Genomic DNA, 14,167 nt, shown 5'->3' on the forward strand with positions numbered 1-14,167 from the left:
GCCTTTCCTAAGAAACTTGTGGCCTTCTCCACTTGGATTGATCGGACCCGCTGGGCCAGGAACACCTGGGCCATGTTAGCCATCTTCATTCTGGTTATGGCAAACATCGTAGACATGGTAAGCTCCTCTGTCCAAGTTCCCGTTGGAGAAGGGCTTCTTGGCTGTATGAGCAGTCTGCTGGTCCATTCCTTTGCAAGCAGACATAGATTTAAGTGGCATTTAAGTTCCTAAAATGATGATTCCAGTCAGATGAATGGGTCTTCTGCTGTCACTCAAGGAACTTCTGAGATTGACTTGTTTCCTTGCAGATATTCCTTCTCAGAGTCTGAGCCCAGTTCCATGAATCTAGTTCTGAGCTAAATGCATCAGTATCTATAGGTTCATATGAAAGTACTAAGGCTCAGAAAGATACACCGACTTTTCTTCACAGCCAGTCAGTAACATGAAGTCAAGTGTCAAGAATTAAAGCAGTTTTAAATCCCACTCCTGAGTTTCCTTCCTTCATGTCTCCTTGTTTAAAGAGTGCAATATACATAAGCATTCTGTCCATCTGAAACATTCCTTACAGTGTGGGCTAGTGTTAACCATCCATCCAGGCCAGGGAGGTAAACCTGTGTCACCAAAGGATCTCCTGTTTACCTTCTGAACATGGCCAGAACTTCCTAGAAAGGTGAGACAGTAGGAACAGCAGCTTTACAGGGCCCAGATGGCTGGAAGACAAAACATCTTCTGTTCTCCTCAGTTCATAAAGAAGCTGGGGGTTCTGTGAGCGGGCAGCCAGATGCTTTCCTAGGAAGAAGGGACAGGAGTTGGAAACTCAGATCTATTGATTTAGAGCCACCAGGCATTTATTGAGCATTGAATGCTTAGAGCTATCATGATGTTCTCTTGTCAGTTGTCACAGCTTCCTCCGATTGTGGTAGTACCATATGCACTCTCTTTTAAAAAGTCCTTTCTTCAAGTATCATGCTGTCATATTACTTGCCGGATTTTAACAATTTAAGTATGGCAATGAAGTCAGCATGGAGATTGATTCTGGCAGTAGTGTAAGTGAAAAAGCTCTAGGGCTGCAACCATCAATCAGAAGTCTGATTAGTTAGGTGCTCCAGAGCCGACCACACCCATGAGCTGCAATGCCTACCACACAGGGAAAGGCCCCTAACCTCCTGCATGTTAGAATACACCTGAGGCTGGTGCCCACATTTGGGGCCTACAGTTTAACAGGGTCACGGATGCCCTGCAGAATATCTGGAGATCACTGCTTGGTGGGGTAAAAACAAATGGGTTGAGGTGATAATACCGCATGTGCTAGAATTATATGCCAAGACCTTGCCTGAAGCCAGATAAGCTGGAAGTTACACACACACACACAATCACACAGTTTCACTTTTTTTTTTTCCTCCAGTTGATGGCTATACTTTCTGTTGATCACATCTGCACACCAGTGAATCCAGCGAAGGTAGTGATCTAGAGGGCAGTTTGGGCAGAGATTTGCTGTCACCATAGGGAAGTGGTAGTACAGGCCGACTGGTCATAGCCCCTCCTGTAGTGACAGTGTGGTTTGAAGAACATGCTGGATTGGAAGCCTAAGGACCTGGCTCCTGGTTCGCTTTATTGCTTGCTAATTATGCAGCTTTGCCCAAGTCCAGCCTCTAAGCTTTCTATGCAATAGGGACAGTACTAAAAACACAAGTGAGTTTTTCTGAACATCAAATGAGATATATGGTAAAACTCTTAGCAAATAATAATTTTGTATTATTCCCTGGTTACTTTCCCCATCCTTCTCTGAGGGAGGTGCAGGAGGCAGCTAAATGGTCACTGCCATGGTATAGCCCTCTCTAACCAGTGTCTGCTGTTCCCTTGTACACCTGTTTCCCTCCTGATCACCCTGGCCTCTAGCTTAGCTGTCTCCAGTACTACACCGGACCCTACAACGGAACTGCAGGGATGGAGCTGGAGGGAGGCTGCCTGGAGAACCCCAAGTACTACAACTACATTGCCGTGCTATCCCTCATCGCCACCATCATGCTGGTGCAGGTCAGCCATATGGTGAAGCTCACACTCATGCTGCTCGTCACGGGTGCAGTGGCCGCCATCAACCTCTATGCCTGGTGCCCCATCTTTGATGAATACGACCACAAACGTTTTCAGGAACATGAGTAAGATGAAGCTTGATTGGGGATCTGCATGGTCTCCTTCCTTCTACCCCAAGTCTCCATTTCAAGGTCATGGGCCTGCACTGAGGTGGCATTCTGCCTCTGGGGCCCATCAAAGGCTTATATGGGAACCAGGGTTTGTGGTTTCTCAGACATGTCACTGGCTGGCTATGATCTGGGAACAAGTCCTCTCCATCTTGATTGAAGACTGGGATACCTCAGTGTTTGGCTGGGCATCAACCTGTTGTTCAAAGATGCAGCCTGAATGTGCTCTTATCTGCCTCACAGCTTTCCTTTGGTGGCCTTAGAGAAGATGCAGGTATTTTCTACCCCTGGGCTCAATGGCACTGACAGGTAAGTGCTACTGTGTTCCCCTCCTTGGTCTCTGCATCTGTGGTCCTTCTTCTAGAGACAGGGAATATAAGAAGCCAGTATCCTGGGATCTCAACCTTTCAAAGGCACATAAGTTGTATTGTGTCTTCATACAGTAGAATACCATTCAATAATGGAAATTAAATATAGTGCCACACAAAAACAAGGATGAAAGTTAGAAAAAGCCATGGTAAGATTGGGCCCTGGTCCCACTGCTGTGATATTAGTCTCTTCCCTTCTCCAGACTCCTTACATGGTTCTAACAGCTTCTGTGATCAGTAAGGTACTCTCTAGGGAGTAGCCCTGATGTAAACACCCAGTGTAGCAAGGCCCTGGCTGACTAAGTCCAATGGCCTAGGGAAGTTCTGCTGCCTCAGGAGGTAAGGACTTCATGTAAAGGAGTATAGTGGTGGGGGTAACTTCCAAGGCTCGGGATGACAGGAACCAATAAAACCCAGGTAGAGGGAACGCAAATTCCTTACAGGAAGGCAGCATGTGTGATTTCAGTTGTATTCTGTATGCCTGGCAGGCTGCCGCTGGTGCCTTCTAAGTACTCAATGACAGTGATGATCATCATCATGATGTTGAGCTTTTACTACTTCTCCCGCCACGTGAGTACCTACACACTCTGTCCTACTGGCCCAAACCCATCAGAGCCTCCCAAAAGGCAGTTCCAGGATCCTAGAACCCTTCCTAGACCCAGCCTTACCTGTGGCCCTTGGCAAGCCACTGCCTTCTCCCTATTCTTCCTCAGCAATACAAGGAGAACAGTTCTTTACTTCTTCTGACCTCCTCCAGAAGTTAAAGGAGCATGGGGGTTGGGGGAGGGTGACGTGCTAACACAAAGGCCTGGATAAGGTCCAGTCCCTAGGCTGGGACTCACAGTTTCTGTATTCACCCTGGCATGTGGCAAGGGGAGGGGGGTCACTAATGCACTGATCACAGAGCCAGAAGAGAAAGGAAAGGGATCTCATGAAGTTTGGGGTTAAAAGGATGAAATAAAAAGGAAGGAAGGAAGACAGGGCAGGGAGATATCCACACAAGGAATCCATGTTAGCTTAGGTGTCGCCAGTGGTTTGCCAAGGAAAGGACAGTCTTCCTAAGCCACTTCTCAGCCAAGTGGAGCTTCTGGAAAAGGGGACTACACCCTGAGCTGGGAGATTCCCCCCAACCCTCCCACCTCCACCTGCCTATGACAATCCTGCAGCTAAAATTAGGTCTCAGGAGGCCCCACACATAGGAAAGGCCTCTTGGATCTCAGCTATAATCAAAGAGGCCAGGATCCATACTTCAGTTGTGGGACAGCCTTTTTGATTATGTGAGTCCTCTCAGGGTCTACGTCCTTTACCACTCAGCCGTCTTCCTTCATTTTTCCCAAGGGAACCCCTCCATTGAGGCCCCACTCTTTATCTTTCCATCACCTAGCTAGCTTTTAGAGCACATATCTTGCCTATCTGTTTCTATAGGTGGAAAAACTGGCACGGACACTGTTCCTGTGGAAGATTGAAGTCCACGACCAAAAGGAACGTGTCTACGAGATGCGACGCTGGAACGAGGCCTTGGTCACCAACATGTTGCCTGAGCATGTTGCTCGCCATTTTCTGGGTTCTAAGAAGAGAGATGAGGTGAGAACATGGTCTGGAGGCCATGTGCTCTTCCTTCCAGGGAGCCCTCTGGGCGCAGGTCTTCTCATGGTGGTTTGGGTCTCAGGTGGAATTGAGCCTGACCAGCAACAATATCAACACAAAAGAGTTTCCTAGGCCTCTTATAAAGGGCACTATTGTAGAAATTGTGCATGTAGGTCACATCTCTGAGGCCCCATTTCAGAAGACAAGGCCTGGCCAGACTCCTGCTTTCTGTTGTTGTGATCTTATGAAAACAGAGTGGTTCCCATTTCCACAAAACCCTCTTTCTCACAGCTAGGCTGTTACAGGAGACAGGAAAACTATTTTTCATTTATTCAAAATTGTGATGAGCTATTTTCCAACCAAGTTAGGATAACTGGAGAGATGTCTGAGTTCAAAAAGTTGAGTGTACACTGTGTGTAGGAGAAGACAGATTTGTTTTCTTAGCACATCACCCCATTGGGCAGCCATCCTTTGAGCTCTTGGACCCTGTCTCCTTTTAGGAGTTATACAGCCAGTCTTATGATGAGATTGGAGTTATGTTCGCCTCCCTGCCCAACTTTGCTGACTTCTATACTGAAGAGAGCATCAATAATGGTGGTATCGAGTGTCTGCGCTTCCTCAACGAGATCATCTCCGATTTCGATTCAGTGAGTGCATTCCTGCCCACTTCAGTCAGAGCTAGCCCATCCCAGGACAGAGAACTGAATTAACCTAGCCTGGCTACATTTTCCCAGACAAACCCTTTCCCACAAGGACTTCTGCAACTATTTGGAACTGCTGGGTCTCAGGGGTTAGATGGGAGCCTGAGAAATAAGGACTAGCCAATCCTGAGGCTCCTGATTCTTCCCTCACACTCACATTCAGTAAACATTTATTGAGTAACTTGTACACCAGGGAAAATCCTTTTATATACATGCTCAAATACCCTAGGAGACTGGTAATTTTATCTCAGTGTTAGGATTGTGGAAACTGAGGCTCAGAAAGTCAGGTAGTTTGCAAAGTGTGCACTTTGGCATCTCCTGAATGCTTTGTGGGTCTTATAAATGGGAGCCTGTTAGTTGGTTCATTCATCTCCCTTGACTCTACTGACAATTCTTTTTCCTTAAACCTGGCCACAGCTCCTTGACAATCCCAAATTCCGGGTCATCACCAAGATCAAAACCATTGGCAGCACCTATATGGCAGCTTCAGGAGTCACCCCAGATGTCAACACTAATGGCTTTTCCAGCTCCAATAAGGTAAATAAGCTTGTTAGGTAGGTAACTGTCTAGAGAGGAGACATGGCTTCTACCCGGGGAAAAGAGACCCAGCATGTAGGAAATGAGAAGTATAACAAAAAGTTACCGAGTACTGTTGTACAAAGGGTTCCCAGACACATACTGCACATGCAGTGCAGATATAAGAGAGTTTACTGAGAAAGCCAAGAAAAAGAACACACACAAATCCCCATTACAGTTCTACAGCGTATGCCTAAGGCAGTTTGTGCACATCGCGACCATGCCCCCTTTAGGATACATATTTTCATAATAAATGGGGAGCAGGAGCAACCTGTGCAATTCTGTAACAATGGAAACTTTAAAAGGAAGATCTGGGAACTCACTGGCTGCTATCTGCCTGCTCTCTGCTAAGCTAATACAGACTTGTAGAACCCTTGTGTCAGGCACTGTCCTTAAAACATCACCCTGTTCTACCTTTACAACCGTGTCAGTACTACTGCCACCTCTACTTTCTGGTTGAGATTAACAAAGCAGCTGGAAGGTAGGTCATCACCCTAAAGTATTTATAATCTAGTTGAGGAATCCAGACAAAAATCACTACACAAAAGCTGGGCACGGTGGCACATGCCTATAATCCCAATAGCTTGGAGGCTGAGGCAGGAGAATTGCAAGTTCAAAGGCAGCCTCAGCAATGGTGAGGGGCTAAGCAACTCAGTGAGACCCTGTCTCTCAATGAAATACAAAATAGGGCTGTGGATGTGGCTCAGTGGTTGAGTGCCCATGAGTTCAATCCCCAGTACAAAAAAAAAAAACAAAAACAAAAACAAAAAACACCCAAAACCTGAAGACCAGGCTTAGGGTGGTGGAGATCTGTGTCATGATCAGGTAGATGACGGAAGCAACTGAGTTGGGTAGAGTCTGTCTCCCCCATCACCATGGCCAGTCTTGTCCTAGTGAACTGGTGGCTTCTGAGGGAGGATAATGCTAGAGGAACCTGTATGAACTCTTGACATAGCAATATGCTGCAGCAGACTCCAGGACGAAGGAAAGGCCACCAACAAGTAGATGTAGAGACCTCTTCCCTTGTAAATGCTGCTATAGGAAGGAAGCAGGAGAGCAGGCTGCTCCAGTGAGAGCCTGGGTGGCTCCTGACGCTTTCACCACTGCTTGTCACAGGAGGAAAAGTCAGACAAGGAGCGCTGGCAGCACCTGGCTGACCTGGCCGACTTTGCACTAGCCATGAAGGATACACTTACAAACATCAATAATCAGTCCTTCAACAACTTCATGCTGCGCATAGGTAAGGGATCCAGCTCACCTGCCCTGGCTGTCTGGTGCTGGGGATATCAGCAGAAAAATACCAGAGGCTCAGGAAGACCAAAAGCAGTTAGGGTGGGGAGGTCACAGACTCACAGAGCTAGAGAGGATTTGAAGGATCTTTAGCCCAGTCTCTTCAAATTGAAAACCTGAATGAGGGCTGAGGTTGTGGCTCAGCGGTAGAGCGCTCGCCTAGCACATGCGAGGCCCTGGGTTTGATCCTTAGCACCACATAAAAATAAAGATATTGAGTCCAACTACAACTAAAAAATAAATATTAAAAAAAAAAAAAGAAAACCTGAACGATGAAATGGTTGAGCTAGACCTGTCCTTACGACATACTCATAATCCAGCATTCCTTCTGACATGCCCAGGAAGTGGGTCTGTTGTCTTAACTTTTAGGGTGTTTCTGAGACTGCTAAGGACTCTCCTCCTCAGAGTGGATTGTCTTTTGAAAGGAGTTAATGTCACATGCCATTCCCTACTGAGAGGGTCCCACTCCTGGATGAAGTTGCAGAGCCCTGAAGTACTAGCTATGTTAGAAGCTGGCCAGTACTGCACTGATTAGATCATTTGGCATATTGGGGATAGTTAACATTTGCCATGGACTTGGTGAGGACAGGATAAATAGGAGACATGGTTCTGTCTTCTAGTAGCTTAAAGATGACTTCAACAATACAAGGTATTACACGTTCAAGAGCTTTTGTGGTGGGAGTCAGGTAAAAATTTTTATAAAACAGGAACTGGTGGCTTCTGAGGGAGGATAATGCCAAGCTTGGCATGTGGCTGTGCTGAACTTTATGCCTCCTACTCCAGGCATGAACAAAGGAGGGGTTCTGGCTGGGGTCATTGGAGCCCGGAAACCACACTATGACATATGGGGCAACACAGTCAATGTGGCCAGCAGGATGGAGTCCACAGGGGTCATGGGCAACATTCAGGTATGTTCAGCATGCTCAGGTGCAGGGAATAGGAGAAAAACAGCCAGGGAATGCTCTGCTCTGCACCACTGCCTCCTGTCGCTGGCCCAGAATGCTAAGCTGGCAAAGCTGTAAGGTGAAGGTCATGCATGGGAAGAGAGGCCTTTAAAGCCTCAAGAGAAGGAAGAAAATGGTTCAGTCCATTTGCAACAAATAGGTCTGTTTGAGTTGAGAAGAGCTTGTGCTCTGGTATGAACTGATATTTGGTGCTGATAGCACCTTCCCCCGAGGCAATACTGATGTCTGTCACCTGGGTCTGCAAGAAAAGCTCCATGAACTGGGAGCCCAGAGAACAGAGTAGGAGTTACAAGTTCCCAGACTGTAGTCTGCTACATGGGTGACCTGTGGCTGTCCTACTGGAAGAGAGGACTACGGCTGTCTTAGAGAGAAGGGCTTTGGACCAGTTGCCCCGAGTTCCACGGGTCTCACCTGGAGCTCTCTGGGGTAAAACATTGATCACTGACTGGGACCTAATGGTCACATGAGTATAGATAGTACGTGTGAATCCATTTTCAGCCCAAGACTCTAAACCCAGCACAGTCTAGGCTCCCTCTCTAACCCCAAGCTCTCTTACTTTCTCCTTCATGTGCAGGTAGTAGAAGAAACACAGGTCATCCTCCGAGAGTACGGCTTCCGCTTTGTGAGACGAGGTCCCATCTTTGTGAAAGGGAAGGGCGAGCTTCTGACCTTTTTCTTGAAGGGGAAGGATAAGCCAGCTGCCTTCCCCAATGGCTCCTCTGTTACACTGCCCCACCAGGTAGTGGACAACTCCTGAATGGCCTCTGCTCCCATGACAGCCCACATGGAAAGGGAGAATTTCTTTCTTTTGGAATTGAAGGCCTTGGGAAAGGGCAATGACCACGTCCTGATGTTCCTGAATTACTGAAGTGCACACTCCCATAGACTTTAAGTTTAAAATGTTAAGCCTTCACTTGTCTGTGGATATGTCAGCTCTGAGGGTGGCCATACTATTCTTCAGTGTGCCTGTAGCTTCCCCAGAGTAGGAGTCTTAGGCGTAATACTCGGAGAGTCCTTCCAGAGCCCTAGTTCCAACTCAGCCCTTCTTCCCCCAGAGAGGCCATGGCCACTGTGAGTAAGAATTCAGCAGAGGTGGAACGAAGCTGCCTTTGCCACTGGGCTGGGAGCACAGGTATAGGAGCTTTGCTAAAAAGAGTAGGGCTTGGCAGAGTTAAATACTGCTGGAGAATGCTCCACTTCTGCTGGAACCTGACAACAGTGCTTTCATTGTGAAGAGAGCTCCCACGGAGACCTGACTTTCTTCATATGGTCCCAGTTAGGTTAAATGGCCCTTGTCCCGATGTTCCTGGTAATCTTGAAAGGTTCTTCTGGAACCCCCATCACCTTAGTTATGAGAGCAGAAAGTGCAATATTTCCTTTCACCTGGTGGGGGGAGGGGGGTTATTTCTGAAAGAAAAATATATAAACAGATCTTCTACATTTATATTTTTAATCTGTTAAAAAATACTTTCCAATATTGCCTTGCCTTTCGAGCTCTTGCTACAGTCGCCTTTGCTACTGCTTTAAAAGAGAATTTACAGGTATTGATAAAGAACAAGACTGTTTTATTAAAAGCTTTACTCAACTTGAATGGAATCATTGTGGACATTCTGTTAATGCACCCTGCTAAGTGCTTTGCCAGCCCAACCAAATGCTTAGAAGAGCTTGAACGGAAACATCTCTGTGGTTTTTTGTTTTGTTTTTAAATTTTTAGTTGTAGATGAACACAATACCTTTATTTATTTTTATATGGTGCTGAGGATTGAACGCAGTGCCTCACATGGGCTAGGCCAAGTGTTCTGCCGTGGAGGCACAACCCGAGCCCCTCTTTTATTCTTAAACACACAGAGGTGTCTCACGTTCATGAGGTTCTAAGAAGCGGCCATTTCAGAGTGAAGCCTGACTATAGCTCTGGGCCTCAGGAAGTAACACCTACTATCTATAACTGGGCAAAGGAGGGATAAGAATTGAGATGGGAGACCCTGATCAGCCAGACTCAGGTTTCCACAGCTATCGACTGGCCCTAAGCCAGGAAAAAGTTAAGTACCAGCACATCAGAGGCCCACGGTTACAGAGAGAAACAACACACTGAAAGGCCCTGAAGATGGAGAGTGAGACTGCACAGCTGGGGCCTGGAGTTTCTAGGAGGAGAAGGAAGACATGAAAAAGGAGGGTCCATTTCCATTTACAAGATTTCCAACAGTTTTTTTTTTTCCCCCACAGTGATTATGCATTCAGCTCTCTACTAAAATGCTTTAAGAAACAAAATATTAGACACGAAACCCCAATTATTTTATCTATAGTACTCTGGCACATCATATTCCTTATAAAACTGTGACCACTGTTCCAAATCAAAGATTGAACACACTTCCCTTCTTAACTATATGATGTATTCCATATCTAGAGTGTCCTAAGAACTTTCTTTTCAAAGTCTTAGGAAAATGAGGGCAAAAATTACTTGAAGCTCCCACAAAAGATCGAAATGTTCCCTAGTCTTTCACAAAATATGTCCTATTACCCCACAAAAAGGTCTTGAGGCTAAACTATATGATTAAATCAATTAATACCTCAGAAGAAGAGATGATCCTGAGCAAAATGGGTGATTAATCATGGAGAACTGTCCAAGAATTCCAGTGCCTATGGGACTCAAACTTGTTCCTTGTCATTCTGATGAAGAAGCAGGTGCCTATTCTTAGAGTAAGGATGGTCCCCCAGCAAAGTGTGAGAGCCTTTCAATTTTCAGTTCTAGGACTACACATCAAATGTGTTCCCAATGGAAACAATATTTTAGGTCAGACTCAAATCCAGCTTTTCTCCTCCTCTTGAAAATGAAGCAAACACTTGATGCAGGGGCTTCGTACAGAATAGAGTTTCATGAGATGCTCTCTGCTCTTCCCATGAAGTGGACAATGCTTCCACTCCTAAGAAAAGAGATTATATCAATCTCATCTAGTTGCAACTAGATCACAACCTGGATTACTACTATTCTGAACCTATGTACCTTTTTTGGGTTGGGAGCTGAGAGAGTCTGCCTCCTATTGAGCCAATGTAATTTTGAGACCAGAGATTTAAAACAGACTCTGCCCACAGAAATAAAACCTATGGTGTGAAACTCATGGCACTTTCAAACTCTCTGCTTCCTAAATACATTTTACACAATTTTTCATTATTGCCTATGTCACATTGTTATGGTACATTCAACTGGTATAAGCTCACCCACACACACAGTTTCTTATGGCCAGCGCTAAAAAAATTCTGATTTAAAGAATACTCTAGAGAGTCAAGTGTATACTGACTTGTCACACCTAATTGGCTTCACAGTAAAATGAGTCTTTTGGCTCCATTCACCATAGATGACCCTATGATTCAGTCTTTCTTCAAGGGGGTCTCCCATGAAAATAAGAACATGGGCTGCGTTGGGTGTGGCAAGGAGGAGGAAAACTAGTATAATTATATATGCCATTTTCAAAGCAGAAAGGAAAAAAATGATAAAAACAAAACATTCTTTGTATCTTACTGAGTAAATTTATAGTATGCAAACAGAAGAAAATGTCTCAAGGGGTCCACTTAATGTATTCTACCTGTATCAACTTGAATAAACCTCAGCATATTATATTTCTTCAGTGAGACATCTTTCCTCATACCTTGATATGTAACGGTGACATCAGTTGGAAGTGTTCTCGTGAGGTCCTTATATAGCAATCTGGCACAAAATGGGAAGGACTGATCCCCCAAATCCACTTTATAAGTAAATGACAGCAAGTTGCACAGGGAGTTTCTCTGCAAGGGCCCAGTCAGAAGGGCTGCGAAGTCACTCTAGTAAGGTGAGGAACAAAGCAAGTGTATGAGGATTGCTGCTCCACAGGCAGTTGTGATGCCTCAAAGGTATCTACCAAAAGAGGGCCCATTCATTAAATTTCAGAAAAATAAATGAACAGAAAAATGCTTAAAAAAAAAAAAAGAAGACTAATGAAAGACATACATAAGATAAATAAGCCAAGTACAGTTACTCCCAGCTACTCAGCTACTCAGGAGGCTGAGGCAGAAATATCACTTAAGACCGACACAAGTTTGAGACCAGCCTAGGATGCCTGTCATTAAAAAAAAAAAAAAAAAAAAAATCACTGAGAGACTGTGGCAGCCTTGCAAGTGTGCAAGGCCCACAGGAAGCACTTTCTAAGTAAATGACCATGGCTGTGGGTGAAGAGGAGATACCATCTCTACCAAGAATTTCACTGACATTACTGTATTTGGTTAAGACATTTCATGTCTACATTCACATATCAAGTTAAGTTTAACTGACAAGTGAGAGTTTCAGACTCATTCCAAATGCATAGGTGGGGGAAATGCAAAGTTTAAAAGAGTCACCTATTCCCTATTTGCATCCATTTCCCATCTGTTTTTCACCTCAAACTTAGCTCAACTGCCATTCTTAGAAGATAGGCCAGAACTCAGGGGAAGATGGATCACATTCCTCTATGGTATTATGCATCTATATTCAAGGCTCAGTCAGGTACTCTGCAAATTCTGGCTGAATTAAAAGTACAGCAATCATTTCCACTATCTTGTGTTAAAAAGTTTGAGAACCACCACCAGAGTGCATCATCAACCAAGTTTTAAGAGAATAAGAAAAAAGGGGTGAAAAATAGCTTGTACATTTTTTTTTTTCTTAAAATTTTTTAGTTGTTGATGGAACTTTATTTTATTCATTTATTTATATGCAGTGCTGAGAATCGAATCCAGTGCCTCATGTATGCTAGGCAAGCACTCTGCCACTGAGCTACAACCCCAGCCCTAGCTTGTATATTTTTAAGTATCAGAAAGGTAATGAACAAACTTCTGGCTCGGAGTTAAGAAATATTTAAAATACAAAAGAGAACTTGTCCTTTTGTTTTCCTTTTCAATTTATCTCAGTCCATAAAATGAAGTATATAGGATCCTAGACAAATACCTGAAGTTGATCTGCCTGGTACTTCCTCCCAGAATAAGCGTTTAGGTATTCACACAGACTGAACAGGAACTGCTGAATATCAGTCTGTAAGTATTTTGCAGCAATTTTCTCTAAAGGAATGAATACTGGGATGGAATGATGATGGATTCGGAGTGGCTTCTGTATGACAAGGTCCACAAAATAGGAATCTAGTAGGTTCCCCTCAAAAGCAGTGCTGATACAGACACAGGCTCCACGGCTGGTCACTTTTCCACTGAGCCCTGAAGCAAATATAAAGCGATACCAATCAACAGATGCTGGCAAAGGTAGTACCTTATTCATATGAGCATACTGGTAGCTTGCATAAGCCTGGCATATGTGCCCAAATGCTTCTTGAATGAATAAATATCAGCAGCTCCTCCCCTTGATTCTGGCTCATATTAAGACTGAGTTGTAAAAATCATGGAAGAGTGGGAAGGAAAAGACACCCTAGCCAGGTGTGAGGGTGCATGCCTATAATCCCGGCAACTGGGGAGACTAAGGCAGGAGAATCCTGAATGTTCAAAGCCAGCCTGGGCAACTCAGTGCCCCAGGTTCAATCTCCATTACCACAAAAAAAAAAGAAAAAAGACACACTAAATATCAAACTATTCAGGAAAATTTCTGGAAATTTTCTTTTTCTTTCTTTTTTTGATAATACTAGGGAAAAAACCCAGGACCTTGAACATGCTAGGCAAGAGCTGTCTCACTGAGCTATATACCCACGTTACCTTTTCTTTTTTTCATGAGTGTCAAATAATTTGTGATAACCCCATTCTTCCCACAATCCTCTTGTATCATAAATGGGAGAATAAATCCCCATCTATGCTGAAACAGAGATATAAGGAATTCAAATTATCACGACCAACAGCACAAAGCAGGCCAACAGTAAAGAAAATTCAAGTATAGGGTCTGGCACATGATGACTTGCTAAAATGAATGGTCTCAATCTGTACAAAGAAACCAATCTTACAGGTAAACATGCCTGTTAAACAACACGCCGGCTTTCTATGTGTGTGTATGATGCAAGAAGGGACTACAAAACAAATTCTCAGGAACTAGTCCAGGATTAAAACACATGTAGCACCCTAATTCACTAGAGACAGGGACCCAGGATGAGTTCAGCCCAGGAAATATTATACCTGTAAAATGATATGCTTGCAGAATGGCTTTCATGGTTTCCTGGTTTCTTTCCAAAACATCTTGCTCACTGATCTCTGCTGTTTGGTCAGGTTCTATGTTGGCAAAAGATGCTTTATCCTGCAAGATATGCAGCAAATCAAATTGGATAGTGAAGGGTATTACCACAAGGTCCCTGCCCTCACCTAACTGGATAAAAGCAAAATGCAGAGTATTTCCTATTATGTAAAGCATCAAGACTGTGGCCACTCAATTGGTGCTGTGAATTCACAGAAGTAGACTCTGTGGGTCATGGTGTCCTAGAAGAGTAGAAACTACTAGCTAAAGAATAGTTAGAGTTTGGGTGGAAATGAAGAAGACTGGGCGGGGG

General features: G+C 44.5%; 2 protein-coding genes across 11 annotated transcripts in view; one reads left to right on the top strand and one right to left on the bottom strand.

Annotated features, from left to right (window-relative positions):
• Window positions 1-9,279, top strand: part of Adcy3 (adenylate cyclase 3) — an 84,440-nt gene extending 75,161 nt beyond the window's left edge. For all 5 annotated transcript variants that reach the window (XM_048804723.1, XM_048804724.1, XM_048804725.1 and 2 more), the window contains 10 exons: window positions 1-117; window positions 1,900-2,159; window positions 2,445-2,510; window positions 3,058-3,139; window positions 3,995-4,153; window positions 4,657-4,803; window positions 5,275-5,394; window positions 6,550-6,673; window positions 7,507-7,631; window positions 8,263-9,279. In XM_048804723.1, coding sequence (XP_048660680.1) covers window positions 1-117; window positions 1,900-2,159; window positions 2,445-2,510; window positions 3,058-3,139; window positions 3,995-4,153; window positions 4,657-4,803; window positions 5,275-5,394; window positions 6,550-6,673; window positions 7,507-7,631; window positions 8,263-8,445 — 1,383 coding nt within the window. In that variant the 3' untranslated portion in view covers window positions 8,446-9,279. The remainder of the gene's footprint in view (window positions 118-1,899; window positions 2,160-2,444; window positions 2,511-3,057; window positions 3,140-3,994; window positions 4,154-4,656; window positions 4,804-5,274; window positions 5,395-6,549; window positions 6,674-7,506; window positions 7,632-8,262) is intronic.
• Cenpo (centromere protein O) overlaps window positions 111-14,167 on the bottom strand; it is a 26,969-nt gene continuing 12,912 nt past the window's right edge. For 3 of the 6 annotated variants that reach the window (XM_048804730.1, XM_048804728.1, XM_048804729.1), the window contains exons 4-7: window positions 13,800-13,917; window positions 12,640-12,899; window positions 11,333-11,504; window positions 111-789 (exon numbers count right to left, since the gene is read on the bottom strand). In XM_048804730.1, coding sequence (XP_048660687.1) covers window positions 617-789; window positions 11,333-11,504; window positions 12,640-12,899; window positions 13,800-13,917 — 723 coding nt within the window. In that variant the 3' untranslated portion in view covers window positions 111-616. Of the gene's footprint in view, window positions 790-8,633; window positions 9,096-9,232; window positions 10,610-11,332; window positions 11,505-12,639; window positions 12,900-13,799; window positions 13,918-14,167 lie in introns of those variants that run through there. The other 3 variants (XM_015479916.2, XM_048804731.1, XR_007348162.1) reach the window with 2 other exon arrangements.

The sequence above is a fragment of the Marmota marmota genome, unplaced genomic scaffold, assembly GCF_001458135.2.
Source record: "Marmota marmota marmota unplaced genomic scaffold, marMar, whole genome shotgun sequence".
Taxonomy (NCBI): domain Eukaryota; kingdom Metazoa; phylum Chordata; class Mammalia; order Rodentia; family Sciuridae; genus Marmota; species Marmota marmota.